The 21412-nt window shown below is 46.1% G+C and overlaps 1 protein-coding gene across 4 annotated transcripts in view; it reads left to right on the top strand.

Moving 5' to 3' along the window:
• The window catches only part of cadm2a (cell adhesion molecule 2a), a 216319-nt gene extending 197226 nt beyond the window's left edge, over nucleotides 1–19093 (top strand). For 3 of the 4 annotated variants that reach the window (XM_027024755.2, XM_027024754.2, XM_027024757.2), the window contains 6 exons: nucleotides 2317–2478; nucleotides 2768–2858; nucleotides 3349–3527; nucleotides 7695–7808; nucleotides 14516–14638; nucleotides 14787–19093. In XM_027024755.2, the coding sequence (XP_026880556.1) occupies nucleotides 2317–2478; nucleotides 2768–2858; nucleotides 3349–3527; nucleotides 7695–7808; nucleotides 14516–14638; nucleotides 14787–14905 (788 nt within the window). In that variant the 3' untranslated portion in view covers nucleotides 14906–19093. The remainder of the gene's footprint in view (nucleotides 1–2316; nucleotides 2479–2767; nucleotides 2859–3348; nucleotides 3528–7694; nucleotides 7809–14515; nucleotides 14639–14786) is intronic. The other variant, XM_027024756.2, reaches the window with a different exon arrangement.
• Nucleotides 19094–21412: the final 2319 nt, after the last annotated feature.

Genomic DNA, 21412 nt, shown 5'->3' with positions numbered 1-21412 from the left:
GCACGCTCCGGGGTTTTATTTATTTATTTATTTATTTATTTATTTATTTATTTAAATCTTTCGTTAACCTGCATCATAAACCCCCTTTACCCCGCGCGCACACAAATTACGCACACGGGGGTGCGGCCAATGAATTTGGGCACGGCCACGGACGAGCGTTCGGCGTGAGTGCTAGGAGGAGCGCGAGGCGGGCACTTTTCTCCTCGCCCTAATGGGCCAAATGCAGGATGAACAGGTCGAATCAGCACGGAGCCCATCACCCCCCGCCGACCTGAATGCCTGCCGAATGGAAGCGAGCATTAAAATTCAGATCTGCTCCCAGCTTAAATGAAATGCTAATCTTTAGCCCCTTTTTGCCACCTTTCCCGCAGCTCCCTGCCTTGGCATATGGTTGAGCTATCTCGGAATGCCAGGGAAGCCTTCCAGGCTGAGGCTCTGTGAGACTCGAGTCCCTAAAAGTGAAATTAGCACTGTTAAAGAGAACTTGGATTCGGACTCATTTCTGTCCCACCATGAATTTAATTGCATGTGTGGTGTGTGTTTAATGAAAAGTGGAAAACCTATGCGTGTGCATACGAGTGTGTGCGCGTCCAAATGTGTGTGCGCGTCCGAGTGTGTGCACGCGTGTGTGTGTGTGTGTGTGTGTGTGTGTGTGTGTGTGTGTGTGTGTGTGTGTGTGCGCGCTCGCGTTCGTGTGCATGTGTGTTGATTTGCCTTTATAAATATTAATGTAAAACATGCTGACCTTAATTTTGAGTATTTCTGCTGGCACATCTGCAGAGATACAGCGGGACATCAGTTCATGGTGCACTCCATTATGCAGATGACTTCCACACAAATGGATGGATGGATGGATGCATGGATAGATGGATGAATGAATGGATGGATGGATGGATGGATGGATGGATGGATGGATGGATGGATGGATGGATAATTTATCACTTCATATAAAAATTTTCATACACAGTTTTGTAGACTGAGTTTTGCTTCAGTAAAAGAGGTCCCCTTGCCTTTTTCTGGCCTAAGGCAAATCTCCACAATCCAACACAACAGCAAAGGCATTCTGCACAATGATAGTCACTGTATAGCGCTGAACGCAAAGGAGCTTGGTGTGAAGAAACTTTCCCGACACCCCCGCTGCAAGCCTGCATGCAACTGAACGGTGGAGGAGAACATCCTCCACAATGTCAAACCTAATTGTATGTTTATATCAGTCTCAGATGAATTACTGTTTGTTTGCAGCCTCACAAATACCTAATAGTGTGAATTTACTTGTATGCATACTAACACAGTTTGGTTTGTTTGTTTTTGCTATGGGAGTAAAGATTTCATTCCCAACGTCTTCATGTGCCATATGTCACCCAGTGCTCTCGGAGCAAGAGATTACCCTTAAGAGTGGCCCTGCACCTTCTACCTGTGTGTGTGTGTGTATGTGTGTGTTATTTTCAGATAAATTGGATGAAATGTACATGTCTCACCGATTTATTCTCGATACACTCTGAAAGTACCCAAGGTCCATTTAAGATAATCATCATTAATTTGCGTTTGGTTTAAAGAGATTTAACATTTAGTAAAATACTTCACCTGTTACACAGTCACACCTTCCAGCTGACTAATTTTGCAGAATTTAAAGTCAAACAAGCAAACTGGTTTATTCATTTGCAAATATGATTTTTTGCAAAAACATTTTGTGAACTCTGGCCATTGATTCTATTCAGCTAGATAACATCTACTGTTCAGCTAGATAACATCTACTATTCAGCTAGATAACATCTATTTGTTCAGACAACTCAAGAGAGGAAAATCACAAACAGCAGTTGCTATGAAAGTCTTGCAGTTTTTGAAATTTGAAAATAAAAAAGGAAAATGCATACCTCCGCTATCTCTGTACGCAACGATATGTTTGGAGCTGGTGAAGTGTTCCAGGGCACCGATGTGCGTCACTGACTAGAAATAATGAACACTACTCAGTTTATTCTGTTCACTCTGCTCGGTTTATTCTGTTCTGCTAGTTTAGAGCAGATGTCCATTTAAGCGTACTCTAAACCTACCGTGTGTGGTAACTTCTGAAACCTAACTACAGACACTGCATTATATAGAAATAGGCATTCACTCATTTGAATCAAAATTGAAATTGTCAACTTGTCACAACTTATTTTTCGCACTTGATATCATATTTCAGCCCCTTTGAATGTAAGTGTTCTGCCCCGGCGTGCTCAGTGCAGATTTATAGACCGTATCATACCTGTGCGCGGCAGCTGTCCGTTGGGTATTTGTGTGAAATTCCAAAGCGTGCGTCTGTGGGTTTCCGTGCAGGTGCCAAGGAGGTGAATGCCAGCGGCAAGACGTTCACGGTGCGAAGCTCCCTGCAGCTGCAGGTGGACAGAAACGATGATGGTGTGGCCTACACGTGCCGCGTGGACCACGTGGCCCTGCCCACCAGCCCACAGCAGGCCACTGAGGTGCTGGAGGTGCACTGTGAGTACCGCCCCTCTGGGCGTCAGGCGTGCCCGCCCCCTCGCTCCTGAGCCACGCTCCCCCGACACTGCTCCTGAAGAGCAGGCCTGCGGAGTTCAGTTCCAGCCCACCACACTTACTTGCTGGATGCGCAATTATTCCAACATGGCTGGCTAGCTGTTTTTTGCATAATACATACACAACATAAAGACTTGCTGCATTGCCAGCTTAGGATGTCTGAGGCTTGCTAAGGCGGCGGCGTGATGGCGTGGCCGGCTAAACCCGCGTCTCCCTCTCGACCCCCCTGCAGACGCCCCTCGTGTGGAGATCCGGCATTCCCAAGCCCTCCCACAGGAAGGGCAGTTCCTGAAACTGGAGTGTGTGTCGAAAGGAAACCCTTCGTAAGTCCTTCACGCCATACCCACAAACCCCCGCATGCGCTCGGTCAGGGCAGGAGAGCACCCCCCGCTTGGCTGCACTCATCCTTGCTCTCCACGAGTCTTATGGATCTGCACACTCAAGCGTTCCCTGCGATTTATAACACATTGATCCCATATTAGTTTCCCGCATGCTGTAATCTGAGTCAAACACTCCGCAGTTCAAACACAGTCATATATGATCCTTTCTTTCTAGTTCTTTTCTCTTGTCTCATGTTATTTTTACTCAAAATATTCATTCAAATTCACATTCTGCATGCCTTTGTCATTATTGACTAATAATTAAGGCTGATAATAGCTTGTACGTTGGAGGGTAATTTACCCTGATTATCCAAAATCAATCACTGCCAAAATAGCTGGAAGATCTGACACAGAGTTTTTCACTTTGTGTGTGTGTGTGTGTGTGTGTGTGTGTGTGTGTGTGTGTGTGTGTGTGCTGGTAAACGCAATGCAGGCCAGACCCAGTGCTGTGGACCAAAGATGGGGGTGAGCTGCCAGATCTGGACCGCGTGATCGTCGAGGGCAGAGATCTCACTTTCACGTCCTTAAACAAAACAGACAACGGCACCTACCGCTGCGAAGCCAGCAACCACCTGGGCACCAACCACGCCGAGTATGTGCTCTTCGTATACGGTGAGTGCGGGGAGTAGTGGAGCATGATCGCAGTCCAAACAAAGAACACCTGGCCGAGGCGCTCAGAGAACGCACCAGCTGCTATGCTGCCCTGCCACTTTAAGAGTCCCCTCCTCACGTGTGCACGTCAAAGACGTCGCTCTGGTTTCATCAGTATCGCTTTAAGATTTAATCATTTTCCCTTTTTGAAATCGATCGCCAAGTGACCTTGGCCTACAATACTTGACGCGAAAGCGAGATCAATGAAAGGTCAGTGAGATATCATTCTGAAAAAAACCAATTAAAACTTTTCAAAATATTGATGGCCTGTCTAGACTGATGTGGTTAAAGAGATCACAACTCAGTGGGCACAGACAGAGCACACTAAAGTCCTGCACACACAGAGCACTCTACAAGCCTTGCACACACAGAGCACACTAAAGTCCTGCACACACAGAGCACTCTACAAGCCTTGCACACACAGAGCCCTCTAAAGGCCTTCACACACAAAGCACTCTACAAGCCTTGCACACACAGAGCACTCTAAAGGCCTTCACACACAAAGCACTCTACAAGCCTTGCACACACAGAGCACTCTACAAGCCTTGCACACACAGAGCACTCTAAAGGCCTTCACACACAAAGCACTCTACAAGCCTTGCACACACAGAGCACTCTAAAGGCCTTCACACACAAAGCACTCCACAAGCCTTGCACACACAGAGCACTCTAAAGGCCTTCACACACAAAGCACTCTACAAGACTTGCACACACAGAGCACTCTAAAGGCCTTCACACACAAAGCACTCCACAAGCCTTGCACACACAGAGCACTCTAAAGGCCTTCACACACAAAGCACTCTACAAGCCTTGCACACACAGAGCACTCTAAAGGCCTTCACACACAAAGCACTCTACAAGTCTTGCACACACAGAGCACTCTAAAGGCCTTCACACACAGAGCACTCTACAAGCCTTGCACACACAGAGCACTCTAAAGGCCTTCACACACAGAGCACTCTACAAGCCTTGCACACACAGAGCACTCTAAAGGCCTTCACACACAAAGCACTCCACAAGCCTTGCACACACAGAGCACTCTAAAGGCCTTCACACACAGACCACTCTACAAGCCTTGCACACACAGAGCACTCTAAAGGCCTTCACACACAAAGCACTCTACAAGCCTTGCACACACAGAGCACTCTAAAGGCCTTCGCACACAAAGCACTCCACAAGCCTTGCACACACAGAGCACTCTAAAGGCCTTCGCACACAGAGCACTCTACAAGCCTTGCACACACAGAGCACTCTAAAGGCCTTCACACACAAAGCACTCTACAAGCCTTGCACACACAGAGCACTCTAAAGGCCTTCACACACAGAGCACTCCACAAGCCTTGCACACACAGAGCACTCTAAAGGCCTTCACACACAGAGCACTCCACAAGCCTTGCACACACAGAGCACTCTAAAGGCCTTCACACACAAAGCACTCCACAAGCCTTGCACACACAGAGCACTCTAAAGGCCTTCACACACAAAGCACTCCACAAGCCTTGCACACACAGAGCACTCTAAAGGCCTTCACACACAGAGCACTCCACAAGCCTTGCACACACAGAGCACTCTAAAGGCCTTCACACACAGAGCACTCCACAAGCCTTGCACACACAGAGCACTCTAAAGGCCTTCACACACAGAGCACTCTACAAGCCTTGCACACACAGAGCACTCTAAAGGCCTTGCACACACAGAGCACTCTACAAGCCTTGCACACACAGAGCACTCTAAAGGCCTTCACACACAGAGCACTCTACAAGCCTTGCACACACAGAGCACTCTAAAGGCCTTCACACACAGAGCACTCTACAAGCCTTGCACACACAAAGCACTCTAAAGGCCTTCACACACAGAGCACTCCACAAGCCTTGCACACACAGAGCACTCTAAAGGCCTTCACACACAGAGCACTCCACAAGCCTTGCACACACAGAGCCCTCTAAAGGCCTTCACACACAGAGCACTCTAAAGGCCTTCACACACAGAGCACTCTAAAGGCCTTCACACACAGAGCACTCTAAAGGCCTTCACACACAGAGCACTCTAAAGGCCTTCACACACAGAGCACTCTAAAGGCCTTCACACACAGAGCACTCTAAAGGCCTTCACACACAGAGCACTCTAAAGGCCTTCACACACAGAGCACTCTACAAGCCTTGCACACACAGAGCACTCTAAAGGCCTTCACACACAGAGCACTCTAAAGGCCTTCACACACAGAGCACTCTAAAGGCCTTCACACACAGAGCACTCTACAAGCCTTGCACACACAGAGCACTCTAAAGGCCTTGCACACACAGAGCACTCTACAAGCCTTGCACACACAAAGCACTCTAAAGGCCTTCACACACAGAGCACTCTACAAGCCTTGCACACACAGAGCACTCTAAAGGCCTTCACACACAGAGCACTCTACAAGCCTTGCACTTGCATCAGCAGCTCCTGCTCTAGATATCCCCTTGGTGCTTGGAGACAAACATTCCACAACAATCTTTCATTCCGAACAGCAGTACAGTTTTGTGCCATCTGTTTGGAGCCATCCTTGGCCATCTTGGATCTCTACAATCTTCACTCCTTATCTGCTGTGAATGGAGCATGAAGCTCTCACCAGCCTGTTAGTTCACTCCTGCTCCTCCTTCCCACACACACACACACACACATACACACACACACACACACACACACACACACACACACACACATGCACCGGCGAGGGTCTAGGGCAGGCCTAATGAGCACGTGGAGTGTGGCGTAGATGTCGAGGCTGGCGGATGGTGGAAATGTCAGGCCTCTGTGAGGACAACCAAAGCTCTTAATGATGTTGACGCTCCAGAGCTGACAACTTCCTGCAGGAATAAAGAGGTAATTGGATGTCGCAAACATAGAGCACCTTGTCTGGATTCATTACTGTCCTTTCAACTGGCACAACAAGTTTCCAGCTACCTTTTGTCAAGGATTAGCACTCAGACTAGTGCTGTACAAGGGCTCGCAACATTCACATGGCTGCGTGCCTTTGTGTGCCACCTCAGGACGCATGCTCGGCAGTGAGAGCAACAGTCTGTAACACCCTTGCATTCCATCGTTAAACGTGAACTATGAAATCTTCTTATTGCTTTTTTCTAAAATAGTTTATGATAACTTTGATGTCACTCTGAGCGACGTCCTTTTTTTCCGGTCTCACGTTTCTCAGTTATGACTGGGCAGAAACTGTGCAGCCTATGCTGCTTTATTTGTGGTGTACTGCAACTTTAAAAGCAATGGAAACAGGTTTGGTTAGGGAACAGGTTTGGTTTGTCTTAAAGACAGAAGGTTTCTCCAGCTCTTTGGGCCTTCATGTGTGCCCACCCCATGCTATGTCCACCAGCTAGGCAACGTGTGGCATGTGGGCACCCCGGTTCTTCTGTTAAAGAACCAGAATGGCCCAGTTCAAGAAGCCGTGCCGTGGTGATTTGGCACTAATCCTCACTGGCTCTGGCATTGCTTTGCTCATGAATTTTTAAACAGGGAAATAGCAGAGTGCCCCGGACTGGATCTTGTCTGGATCTTGTAAAAATTTTACTAGTTTTGCCATGCCAAAGCATGGACCTTACCATGTCAATGGTCTTACCATGTCAATCAGTATATGGGACCAAAAGCTACATCTGGGTGAGATTGTTTTGTGCACTTTTTAGTGGCATTTTATCCACCTGGCACTAAAGTTGTCACCCATAATAATGGTGCATTTGCCTGGGACTTGCACCATCCAGCTATCATGGTTTGTGAAATATTTACAGTAACATTTCTATATAGTGTTCTTTTTCAGTTATTTCCAAGTGTCAGATTTATAGTCCTGAGGTTATACCAGTCAACTGGAATAACTTATATAGTGTTCATGAACGTGTTGTCTTTTTAATTAATGTTAGTTCCTGAATAATATTTGCATCATATATTTTGTTTATCATTTATTTGCATTTGCTATTTTGCATTAATCCCATATTCCATTTTAATTTGCATGATGTACTCAGTAGGAAGTGCTGTATATGCTCCATTGCTGTCTTGATGTGGGTTTGTTTTTTGTTCCCTGTTGTTGTTTTGTCTTTGTCCATCCATGTTTGTTTGTTTGCACGGGTGTGTCCCATTGACCAGACGCCCCAACCACGCCCTCTCCATCCACAACTCCTCCCCCTGTAGCCTCACTCCCAGTCACCACAGTTCCCTTAAACTCCAAGCACTCCGCCCCTGCAGTGACCGGTCAGAGAGGTACAGTAAGCCCACCACCCTTCCTCATACTCCTCTTCTTCACACGCACGCACCTCTAACTCTTCCTCTCGCCGTCCCTCACTGATTCCCCTTCTCTCTCTTCCTGTACGACCTGTTCTCATCAGCCCACTGCTCACATGTAACTCCAAGTGTGATACGACATGTTACGGCACATTCCGATGCATCCCTACAGTGTTGGAGGCCTCAAAGAGGAGGCCTCTTTGCGCTGACCAGAGCCGGGCTGCTCCCTGTGTGACTCCATCCCGCGCTCGATCCACCAGGGCTGTCCTCCCGCCACCCGTGTGCTTAGCTCACACCCAGGTGCTTCATTTGACTGTGACGGGATCCACTCGGAAGCCGCGGCACCGTGTGAGAAGCTAATCCCAAAGCCAGCTCACTTCACTCTACTTACCAGGCTTCAGCAGGCCTCCGAGAAGCTGCTATATATAGACGACATGATTTATAACGTGTAACAGGCATAACGCGTCCCCCCCACAGCCTCCGTGTAAGGTCTTTTGAAAGTCTTCACATTTATTGCCTCACACAGGACACCCAGCGCAGCGTGCAGAATGGCATCCACCTGACCCTGAACCTCCGCACGGTCGGCAGCCGCCTTGCATCAGACACTCACCGCAGTTACACCCAGCTCCCCCTGTTGCATCATTCCGGCTTTTCCGGTTCGGCCCCGCGGGAAAAAAGCTTTTCTCGGGCACTGCGCAGAACTAGATCCGCTCCCTCACGGAGCACCGCTCCCCCGGCCTGCATCGCACAGCACATCCTCCCGTCTCCTGTGGCATGGAGGCCCCATGTGCGGCAACAGCGCCCGCTCTCCATGATGCATCAGACGGCCATCCCGGTGCCTGCGATCAGTGGGTGGTTTTCAGCAGCAGGCAGCCGGCCTTAATGAGCGTAATAACTCTTCAGCACAGAAGCGCGGGGCCCGGTCGATGTCATCGGAGTGGCTCCCCGTCCCCGTTAAACCTGCCAAGTGCATTTTTATGGCTTGCAAATTAGCCGTGACCTTATGAAGCTGAAAGGTTGAATAAAGCAGTCGGGTTCCAGGGAATTTTTAAAATATTTACGGCTCACTTTTCATAATCAGTGCGCGCGTCCGCCCTTTCGCGCAGACCCCCACGTTGTTATCGTTGCGCCGAGGCACTTCCACCGGCACTGTGATTGGTCATGCCTTTTGTCTCGAGATGGGCAGGCAAGAACGTGGCAATCCATCTTGTTCAGGGAGGGTTTGGTTTGGGTTCATTAGCCAACTGGAATAATAGGACAGAAAATGTGTGAGGAAAACAAAACAGAATCCAGAGGCTGTTTAATTGCCACAGAACTTTTTCGAGTTGTCAAACTCAGGCCAGTTATCGCCTCGTGTTGTTATTGTGCTAGAAGACATAACTGAGGAGGAACTTTTGAAATTGCACTGCTAGTCACTTTTATGTATTCGCAGAGCATATGTAATAGCAGAATGACAATTCAAATCTCACACGACGCTTAAGTAACAGTATTTATAGCCTTTGTTAAACCGTCTCCAGTCTCCCAATGGGGCTCTTGTGGGCCATTTGGAAGCAAATTTGTGTTTGTGCATCGAGCAGACATTCAGCGAGTGCACAGCGTGTCCACGCCGCAGGGGGCATGACGGGCCGGCTGCCTGGCAGCTGTGGGCTGGTTGCGGCCTCGCTCGTGGGCTCCCGGCTCATCAGGACATCAGTACACAGAGGAATCCTCCGAGCGCCTTTTGCATGCTCCACTGCGCCCTTCTCAGTGGCGGCAGGCGCGGCAGGTCATCTCGGTGAGCTTCTGTTGATCCAATTAGGGATTTACATGACCCGCTCTGATTTTGCTGAGCCATCCCTGGATCTCGGGCAGGCACTTTACAAATACATGCACTGCCAACTGACAAGACACCAATGCAGACCGTGTGTGTTGGGGGGAGGGCTGCCAAGCTTGGGCTTCACCCAATGGATTTCCATGATATTCCTCAGAGAGAACACACGTCTTCCTAAAGGAAAGTATGAGGTCAGACAACTCCAGGACTGTCTTTGAAAGTGTAATATTTCTCTCCTCAGGAATTAAGAATCCTCGTCGGTGGACTTTCTAGTGGTATTGATTTAGCTCTGGTCCTCCAGCGTTCCTAAGTGAAGAACAGAAGAAAATGCAGTCGGGGGAAAGAATTACCCCTCTGAGTTTTGCACCAAAGGACAGCAGCAAAAACAGCTTTGTTTGAACGGGATAAGTCAAAGTTTGCAATGGTGTCTCTCCAGGGCTGGCCAAATATTGAGACAGCTTTGCTAAGTGGTTGCCATGCTAAGTGGTTGCCCTGCCCTCTGTTCCAAGTGCGCTGGAGCAGCAGTGGGGAATTCAAATGGAACGCAGAGGTCTTTACTAAGTCATGCGGCGTAGTTATTGATGATCTATCACATTAAGTCACATCACTCCAGGAATTATAGCTACAGTTTAAATTAAGGCAAGAGCCCCAAAACAGAGAGAAATCGTTCAAATCCACTGCCAAATTGCAAATAACAGTCTGTCCAATCGTTATGTTTTAATGGTAGTAGACACTTTAAATAATTCTCTGGACTAAACCCATGTGCTCACTTTATTTTACAGTGCTGAGCATGTTTAGCTCACTTTAGGATGTGATGATCTAAGACTCTGGACGGTCATTCCACCAGCCTGGCCCTGACCATTACAATAGCCTGTATTCTAGTGCAGTGGTCGGGTGGCCAGCGTCTGCGTATTGGCCTTTTGGAGTAAAATTGTTCAGCCTCTCATCAGACCAGACACACTTTTTTTTAAGCCACAATTAAAAGTTGTAATTTGTTTTGAAAATCTAATTAAACCACTCGGGCCGCCAGCACGGTCCCTTGTGCACACAGTCAGTTTAAAGTCAGCTCTAGAGAGTCTCTAACATGTAAATCATCTCACTGCTAGTGTACAGTTCAGCTTCATGACAGCATGCTGCTTTGTGTGTGTGTGTGTGTGTGTGTGTGTGTGTGTGTGTGTGTGTGTGTGTGTGTGTGTGTGTGTCTCTCTCTATGTCTCTTTTAATCTCCCTCTCTCTTTTTTGGGTGGGTGAGGTGAGCAGATGTGGAGAGTATATGAACTGGGTTCATTCAAATGTAAATTCCCTCTTTCGCCCATGCAGGAGGCTGCCGGCGCACCAGTAGAATCTCCCAGGTCCTTTCCATCCTGGCTGCCCCTCAACTGTGCCCATTACTTACAAATTGTGAACATTTATGCAAAAAGAGGCCATAATTAACATATTAATCCGTCAAATCAGTCCACAAACCTCGTGGCTCATTCCTCCCAACCCAACCCTGCTTCTCCCGTGCGTTCCGTGACATTTTGCACACAGCTGATTGGCGCCCCTTCCGGGCCTGGCATGGGGGACTGGGTGTGTCCACACGCAGTCTAAAACACCGAGGCCTAAGGCTGCTGAGCTAATACATGCCGTCCTTCAGACGGCGCGCCAACATACCGTCATATCTGTGCTCCGGGAAGGCAGCCAGGCTGGCAGAAAAAGCAGATGACAGGTAGAAGCGTGGAGCAGCACAACAAGGCACTTAAGAGCCCTGCAGTTCCCTATTGATCTGGGGCAAAGGGCTCGCGATTCACATAGCTATTCTGAAGGAAATCTGTGCAATGGTCCTTGGGAAAAAGAAAAAAGAAAAAAAGCTTCGATTTTTTTTTTTTTTTTTTTTTGCTTAAACCTCATAGATTTCTTGCGCATCTTCTACAGCTATAAAAAATAACTGTGACCTTTTCTGGGCAGTCTCGAATGCAGAGATGGTGATACAACGATCTAAAGACAATCTTAAGCCATGCAACACGACCGTGCAACACAATCGAGCGCTGGCTTCACGTGCACTCTCCAGTGCCTTGGCACTGGTGTTACACTCCATACTGTTAAACTACTGCATTTTATGTCCTTACAGATAGAACCTTAATGTCCAGCTGAGTTCATAATTAAATTCAAATGAGCTCACACTTAAACCCATAACGTAGCTAATAAGTTGGTCTTTCCATTCCACTGCAGTTGCCAATTGCTTGTTAATTTGTTTAGTCACTGATGCCGCGGTATACCATTCAGATGGAAAATGGCTAATGGGATGGTCCTGTTTACATATTCATCAGACAGCCCGTGCAATATTTCATACACGGTGCAGCAACTATATTGCAAAGGTCATGTTTCATTTGACTTTTTCATTGACTTTTAAACAGTGTCAAGATGGTGTTTTGACTAGACATTACTTGTAATTCTCATGGTTAGCCAACCATGTACCCTGTACCCTTGAATCACGTAACACATCATTGGTCATATGAATGAGAGGGTGTGTTGAAGTGCACACGTTCATCAGGGGAGGCTTACGGTTTGTGTCCCCCTGAACGCCTTCATTGTGCTTTAAAGATGAAGCTCCGTGGCTCAGTGCTCCCTCCCGGAGCCGCTCGCCTGAGGAAAGAAGAGCAGTGGGGCGTTCACGTGCGCGGCGCTTCCCTGCCTTTGTGTGTTTCTCACCGCAGCCCTTAAGTGCATTCATCCCAGTACCTCTAAGATTATGGTGGCGGTAATCCTACACAGCGGCAACCCTGCTCCTGAGAACTACAGTGTGCCATTAATATTCATGCGTACGTCAAATTCTTCTCACAAGGAGAGGAAAATGGCAGCTGGAGTTATTCTAAGGAGAAAGGCGCGTTCGCGCCTGCGTTTGTCGTCTCTTCTGAGAAAAAACGCCGGGAGAACCACCGTGACAGCACGGGTTGCATGGGTCAAGCCTCGGCTCACTCTCCGCACTCGGTGAGACTCAGCTGCCGGGTTCGGTACCGAACCTCTTCCAGGTCACACTGCAGATGAATAATCAGTGACCGAGTGCCACAGTTTGACTTCTTAAATACACAGGCGTCGCGCGAGGACAGGGGCACTGAACAATGCCATTATAAATATTGAAAGAGGAATTTGCGCACAGCGCCCCGATATTAAATCACCATTGAGAGAGGGCCTTCACCGGCCTTATTAAAAGATAATGTGCTCCGGAATGCATCGCTGACCTACTCTTTGCGGCCGCGACAAGTCCACCATGCGGCCTACGGCGGAGAGCTCTGATTAGTTTAACCAGTCAGACAGAGACAGACAGGGCGCTGTGAGAGGTGGAGATTCACATATTAAACTGGCATATTTCCCACTGTAATAGCCCGTTCGCCCCTAAACAGAGCGGAGCATAATGAAATGCCCTGCATCGCCCGTATCAATCTCCTTGGCTGTAGAAATTAGCTTTCATATCGTTATCATCTGCCAGGGCCACAAAGAGTTTGCCGTGTCAATAGGCTTGCCCCGGGAAGGCTCTCATCACGGCGGCCTCATTGGCCGCTGATATAAATAGAGCGAGCGCTGTAGATATCCAATTAGGACGGGGCTGGAGCTGACACACTCGGGGCTGCCCGGCCCCCACGCTCGGCTGCTATTGAGATATCACAGTGGAGCACGGGGAAGTGGAATGCCTTGAAAGCAGCTGTAAGTGTGCCCTCGTGAAGATGTATGCTATCTGGCGTGAGACAGCGGCTCTAATGAATCACGCTCGTTGTAACAACAGAGAGGGCTTTTTCTTTAGGTAAACAAGGCAAACAACTTCCCTCTGAGAGTGTAGGAGCAGGATTGTTGGAGAGAGGGAGAGAGAGAGAGAGATAGACGACCTAAACTAATGCGGCTACGTCCGTGAATTTTCCAAATTGCATGTGTTCTTAATAACCCCCCACTGCGATAATCGTCCCTCTCATAACCAACCCTCATTCCTTGCCATCACCATTGTTCATGGGCCACCGAGCTGAATTTTTGCAGCTGTTATAAGTTGCGTGCTGGGATTAACATTGGGGTACATGTTTTGTACAGCCTTCACCACTGACCCAGCAAAGGGTGAGGAGATGAACAGCAGGCACTGTAACTTTTTTTTTTTCATTAGCCTGTGAATATTTGGAGGTGTTTAGAGCACACTCTGGTGCCGCATGCATGAGTGTTTGTGGCTAGGAGTGTCTGTGCACATGTACTGTTAGTCAGGGGCGTGTGAACTCCGACTTGACAGGGTAAGGAAATCCTGCATTCGATATTCCGTGTAGTGGGAGCTTCCAGTCTCCAGCCTTCACCGCGCTTCCAAAGATGGTCAGACCTCCTGGAGAGCCCATGTGAGGGCCTGCAGTGGCCACCCTCTCTCGTGGGAATTTAGGCTGCATAGCTGGAGGCAAAGACTTGGTCCTGTAGTGTCAGTGTGCTGGGAATGATGGGAGAGATCAACTACTGGAGAGTTTTCCCCTTGTATTTACCCACTTAAATATTCATACTTTTATATCCTGACTTTTGTTTTGTGTGCTTAGAATATTGCTCCTTAGGGGATCCTAAATAATTCACTGTCTCCGGCTGTTTGTGTTTCAATTTCCTTTTTCTAAAATGCCCACTTTGAATATTCTCATATTCTCATTGCCATTTAGACTGGTAGTGTTCTTGGGAAATAATATACTCTGCAGGGAAACATGAAATGACACCTTTTTGAAGTTCTTTGTCTGTTTGCCCCTCTCTCTCTCTCCCTCTCTCTCTCCATCTCTCTCTCTCTCTCCCTCTCTCTCCCTCTCTCTCTCTCCATCTCTCTCTCTCTCCCTCTCTCTCTCCCTCTCTTTTTCTCTCTCTCTCTCTCTCTCTCTCTCTCTCTCTCCAGATCCTAATGCCCTGGGACCACATGGCCCAGACCATGCTCTGATTGGTGGAGTTGTAGCTGTTGTTGTTTTTGTTACTCTGTGCTTAATCATCGTGCTGGGCCGTTATCTAGCCAGGCATAAAGGTAAACTACCACATTACTGTCCTTTCAACCTGCAAAAATCATTCAGGCTCTATACCAGGGTGTATATTCACTTTAGCCAAAGGGTTTGTCTCAGGCAGACTGTTGCATCACTTTAAAACTGGGTCTCATTTGTCTTGGACTATGACAGGCACATACCTGACCAATGAGGCCAAAGGAGCGGACGACGCCCCCGACGCTGACACGGCCATCATCAACGCCGATGGCAACCACGCACATGCAGAGGAGAAGAAGGAATACTTCATTTAAACCGCACTCCACTCCTCTCCACTCTCTCTCTCTCTCTCTCTCTCTTTCTCTCCCCCTCTCTCTCTCCCTCTCTCCCCCCCTCTCGCTCCCGCTCTCTCATTCTTGCTCTCTGATCCCTCCCTCCCAGCTCCGTGTAGGAACCTCGCCTGGCGGCAGCAGAACCTCACTCATTTCTTCACATCCTTTCGTTCTTTGTGCTTTTCATTTACATTCCTCCGCTTGCTGGTTTTTTGAGGTTTTTTTTCTCTTTTGGGGTTTTTGTTTGTTTGTTTGTTTGTTGGTTGGTTGGTTTGTTTGTTTGTTTTAAATTAACTCACCCTGAATTTTACTTGCCACTTTTTTACGAGTCACTCAAGCATAGCTGCTGAATATTCTCGCCTTTTTATTTCAGCATGTCTCTAAAATACACACAATAAGAGTGAAACTGCCCCAGACCGCCAGAATTCAGCTCCGAGCTGAAAACCAGAAGTCCGCCGCCCTCACTAGTTCACAGTGCCTAAAGATTCAGAACATCCGGTTTCAGTATAAGCCTTCGTTTTTGTAAAGCGCTCAATGATTGGTTGCTTTCTTTTTATCTACCGCATTATGACAATAATTATGTCATTTTTATCATATCCTTTATTTTAATGGGTGTTTTTTTTCCTCTTTGTGATTCCACGTTCACTATTGTCATGTTTGTCAAAATAAAAAATATACCCAACAGAATTTGCTCAACTTGAAATAAGGGAGGTTGTCTACACCCCTCATTAGCCACAAAAATTCTGATCAACTAGAAAGTAACTAGAAAGTATGTTCCATAGTCTGAATGAAGATTACACCCCAATGTCGTGTAAAAACACATTTGAATTGTAGACCCTAGTAGAAAGATAATCAAGCTTCTACTGACTTGACATCTGACCTCACAGCAAACGTAGCTAGTGTAATAGCTAGTGTAATAGCAGGCCAGGGGTGATGAGTCAAAGGTCAGTAGAACAAAGTCTTTCTGTACTCACCCATTTGAGTCCACTTGACATAACATGTCCCTGTCTGGTCTATATATCTATTCACTATTACACTACAGGACAAAATCGCTGCATTCAAATGAGGCTTATCGCAGTAGGACCACGATTCCTGATCAGCCACTCTCTGCAGTTCACATGACTGTGTGCCCTGGGGAGAAACCCTGCTGTACACCAGAGGGTTAGAGATACTTAAAATGCAGTGTGTTGTATGCAAGTTTATTTGATAAACAATAGTTGATTTACTCACAGAAAAGGGCAAAGTACAAAAATACAAAGTGTAATGGACTTTTTATCTAAACTTTTAAATAATATTAAGACATTATAAAACTCATAATGAATGTTTATTGTCCCAGGACGGTCACAAAGTCATGACAGTGCCATTTGGGGTTGAGTTTTGTTTTGGTTTTTTTTCCATACCCTTTGATGATTAGATTAAACGTACAAGCACAAGAAGTGACTGCATGACTGCCTGAGGACACAGAATGATTATTCCAAGATGTGAGAGTGAAGAAACAGTACTGGGACTGATCTGAACTTTCACAAGTTCAATATGAAACATATCTATGACCACTGCATCTCATCCAACAATGATGAACGGTTGAAGTGTTTTTGAAATAGTCTGTGTCTTTCTGTTCATTTTTTCGTTCGTTATTTCTGTAATGAATATGATCCCTTGTTAATAAGGCTGTATATTACATCTGCTAAATGTAGTAACTAGTGAAAATTGTTGTTAGACTTTGGAATACCACATATCATCAAGTTTGTATATTAGCCAGTTTAGACATCAATTAAACTTTTTGTTGTTATTTTTAAGTTTTTGGCCATTGAGGATTCTTGACATATGTTCCACATATTTGCTTGGTTTCAGCATAAGGTATGTATATACTGTATAAGAACTACATTTTGGTAAAAAAAAACAAAAAAAAAACATTTATGATGTCATGATTTTATTTCACAACTTTCTTGTAAATTACTTCATTTCAATTGTAAATTAAATTAGCCAGAGTCAGCTATGAATACGGAGAAGATACGGGGATGAATATCGAATGATTATAGATTCTGCAAATTAAGAAGGAGGTGGATGTTAGCATTTATTATGAACCCTCCGTGTGTTTTTGGTCGCCATGAATAATGACTATAGTAACGTCAGTCTAATGGCAGTTTTCAGAGGAATAGCTCCATCGCTCCATGTATCAGCCTCTTGTGTAGGAGAATCATTAATGCTGGGGAAATTCTAGAAGATAAAGCTTTAAATTTACAGAGTAGAGTCAGTAAAAATGGCTTTTACTGAAGTCCTAGTGTAACGACATTCCATGCAGGCAGATGGGCTCTTGGCTCCGATGTTTCTTTTCGCGTTTCACATGTCACCCATATGTATATACCCACCTCAGAGTGTGTGTTACTATTTAATGAAGAAGAGTGGTGAATAGAAGGAGGAGTTGGGTATTTATCCGAGACATGTACGGTGTAGACTAACTCTTCATTTACACCTTGTGAAGGGGCCACAGATGTTCTCTCTCTCTCTCTCTCTCTCTTCCTCCTCTCTCTGTCTCTCTGGATGTAATAGTCCAGCCATGGTACGTGTTTCTGTGTGAATCAGGCTGCGCTAACGAGGGCTGATATGGTGACCTAGAACTACGTTTCGCCACTAAATGGCTGATAGAGGAAATAATGCCCACCTTCGTCCCCTTCGACCAGTTACATGTATTATTTAGATCGCGTAAATCGGCTTCACTTAATCACCATGGTTGCCTTTGCGTTTGCCGTGGGAGGTTAATGTCATGTTGTTTTGATGCAGCACCTTCTCTGGATTGCTTGAACTTGTAGTCTCAACATGCCAATGTACAATAATTCTCTCTCTCTCTCTGTCTGTCTCTCTCTCTGCTGGATCTCTTCTATATGATGAATGTCATATATGTTCATTTCATTTTCACGACCTATTTTAATGTTTTTGGCTTATTTTGTCTCTTTTTCTGAGGTTTGTTGTTTGGGGGTTTTTGTTTGTTCTTTTTGTTTCTATGTTGCATGCTGAAGTTGAATTTTTATTGCTCTGTGTCATTTGGTTTCTGAAGTCATCGCAAGCCCCAGATTAAGGGCAGCTGACAGCATAGTGAGAGAACTGGACCGGGATTTGTCTTTGTACTGTCTTCTGGTGATGGTCTTCGGAGCCAGCATCCTCTCACCTGGACCAGTCTCAGCATCCACACTGTTTATTCCACCAGTCGGGGGCTTCATTGGGCTGCGAACACTGCCCAGATAACGCTGACACAGCTCACGTGTTTACGGGACCTTCATTGTAAAGTTAATCTCAGCGCAAATGTTTGCAGGGACTGCTGCGCACCCATGCATAGCTTTAGAAAAAGCCATGACGTCTGCCACAGTTCAAACGTAACCTGTAATTGGGTCTGCAGATACGCGGTTAATATATGAGGTGAAATGTTCTTTGAAAACACACCAGAAACTCTCACACACTCTAATCCACCCACACACCCCATTATATCATGCTCTGAAAGGTAAAGTAAAAGAAAGAAAGACATATTGCCCAAGATAAGTCTAATATGTAAATCATGGTTAGATGCTGGAAATGCTAGCTGCGCCCTGATGCTACATCTTAGCACAGAGCTTAGATACAGAACTTGTTGTTCCAGTTGATTTATGTTATTTTATTTACTCTTGCCTAGGAACTCTTTGGTTCATAATTTTGTTCATTATATACATGCTGGAGAGACCCTAATTTGACTTGTAACTTGTTTAGGAAATAAACTAAAGAGATGTATTTTCGATTATTTTGAGTGGCTTGAAGCAGAGAATTTTTGTTTGATTGAACTGGCCATTTCTGCTGCTTTGATGGCAAGAGATCACGTGGAAACTGCTCTTTGTTTAAAAAATAAATAAAAAGGAAAAAACTCTATTAGTGTCACTATATCAATGCAATCCATGTATAAATGGCATAGTAAATATTTGTGTCAGAAATTGGCTGCCATATCACACAGGGCATGTGACTACATTTCTTTGGCATTCTTTCTTTTTGCGTCTCAGGAATGATTCGGTGAGTTGTTTTATAGTTTAATTGGAGAGATTTGCAAAGTATCTCCCACCTGCTCATTGCCAACTGCTGAAGCTCTGTATCTGTTGCATTTCAAAATAGGCAATTATAATGTTAATAAAAATCTCAATGTTTATTTAATGTTCTGTTTCCTGATGCGCTTGTCTTTTTTCCCCTCTGCAACTAGCTGCATATTTGAGGATTTTGGGCCGAGATTTTAGGTGGAGTCTTCCATGCCGCAGTGTCTATGTGAACACGGTTCTGCATAACCTTGCATAAATCACCGCACGGAAACACACACGAGTGCCCTCTTGTTCAGACACTGGCTCATGCACTAAAAACACTGCCAATCGGTGCACTGGCATTACCAAGCAGAGCCGTCAGAAGACGACTATACCACCGAGGATAAATATAAGCCACGCCTACATCGGACTTAACGTTCTACACCACATGTTAGAGGTGGCAGTATTTCAAGTGTACACTGTGTAAGGTTCAAAGCAGGCTTTGTAGAACTAAGCAAGTCAGAACTAGCATTTGCATCAACCACAGCACGCATTTGCTACTTAAGAAACCATCTGTCCACGTTCAAGACTGCAACATGAACATTTCTGGATGTTTGCTTGCAGCTTAAGAGTTTTACTGAGCACTTAACTCACAATTTTAAAACACTTAGGGGGGAGCATACAGACATAATGGGTAGTGTTGTGCTCTCAGTAGATGGTTTTAGGCAGCAACAAAAAACAGGCACAGTAGCACCAGAGAAATGGTGGGTTTCACACGTCATGTAGAAAGCCAAAACGACACTAGCTCACTTTTAGTGTTCTGTTTGTTTGTTTGTTTGTTTGTTTATGTGTTCTTTCATTAATGTGTTCATTTGGCCTGAAATTCAGTTTCAAGCCTAATTCACATGTATGGACTGGAACTGTTGACTAAATAAATGCCAAAATCACTAGTAGGTGCCTGGGTTTATTTCTCTCTCTCTCTCTCTCTCTCTCTCTCTCTCTCTCTCTCTCTCTCTCTCTCTCTCTCTCTCTCTCTCTCTCTCTCTCTCTCTCTCTCTCTCTCTCTCTCTCTCTCTCTCTCTCTCTCTCTCTCTCTCTCTCTCTCTCTCTCTCTCTGAAAATGACTTACTCCATTGTCATCCCTTAGTTCTCATTGCCTGTGTCTCGGTTCCAGAGCTCTGTAATGACACCTGGTAACAAACTAAATTGGAAAAGGCTGTAATGGAGTGGAATCTGATTGGTTCTGGCCAGCTCATCCACATGCAGTCCTTGCATGATTTTCTAGACTCATGCAAGACTGTGTCGCTGTAGAAATGTCCCACCTCCTCCCCAGAAGGGCTTCTACCAGCCTTCCCCTCCTGGGAATCCATGTGAAATGAAAGCTATTTCCTAAAAGTAATCCAAAAGATTTGGAGTTTACTGCAGCACATTATTTCATATAATTGGGGTTAAATGATACATCATGAATATTAAAAGCAGAGGCCGATGCCCTGATTAATACCAGCTTTGACTTCTCATCACGTCTGATCTCTTGTCTTAAAGTTGATTTGCACCAGCTAGGCAAGCATGCAGCTGCGCTCTGCACATGGCTCTGCTGCAGGTGCTGAATGGAATCCAAGGCCGCTGCATGGCCATCAGGCTGCAGACACGTCCGCAGCTCGAAAGGAAGCACCAGGTGTCCATGGGGAGGCGAGACAGGTGCCCTAAGGGCAGAGAGCAGTGATCAGTGGGACATTCCCATAGGGGACATATTCTCACTCCTACATGCACAGGCAAAGCCACACAACCACGCACCCATACACCAACACACACACACACACACACACACACACACACACACACACACACACACACTCACACACACACACATACACACACACTCAGACACTTGTGAGTGCACCACTCTCACATCCCAACACAAGCTCTCACAGAGCGGCGAGATGCGCCGCTCACCTCTCAGCACACGACACAGGCAATCCCATCATAGGAGCAAGCACAGATTTAATAATGTGTCTCCTGGGTCCTGTTTGTGTGCTGGGGACATTTGGCTCTCGTTATCAGTGGCCAAGGACTCATAGCATAAGTTGAGGCAGTGTGTTGAGAGCATAAAAACAGCAGACACCTCGTGCACACACACACACACACACACACACACACACACACACAGTCTGGAGTCAAAGTTCTGGATTATTTATTACACATTTATATAAATGACATTGGCTCATTTTGGTAGAATGAAGACTAATAAGCATTCATTATTCCATCATTTTGTTAATCCCACAGTAGCAGGCCTCCACTGAGAAGCTAGTAGGGGTTTTTTTGTTGTTTTTTTCTCAGTAGTGCCAGACATGAGTGATGTGTGGAAGGAAGGGTGAGAGGTTTACCTGTCCCATCAATCACTTCTTGGACATGTGACCTTCCCTCAAATGGGCAGCTTGGTTTTTCAGAATGATGGGAA

The sequence above is a fragment of the Electrophorus electricus genome, chromosome 17 (assembly GCF_013358815.1).
Source record: "Electrophorus electricus isolate fEleEle1 chromosome 17, fEleEle1.pri, whole genome shotgun sequence".
Classification (NCBI taxonomy): domain Eukaryota; kingdom Metazoa; phylum Chordata; class Actinopteri; order Gymnotiformes; family Gymnotidae; genus Electrophorus; species Electrophorus electricus.
The sequence above is the reverse complement of the archived record's forward strand: the minus strand, read 5'-3'. Positions and strand labels throughout refer to the sequence as shown.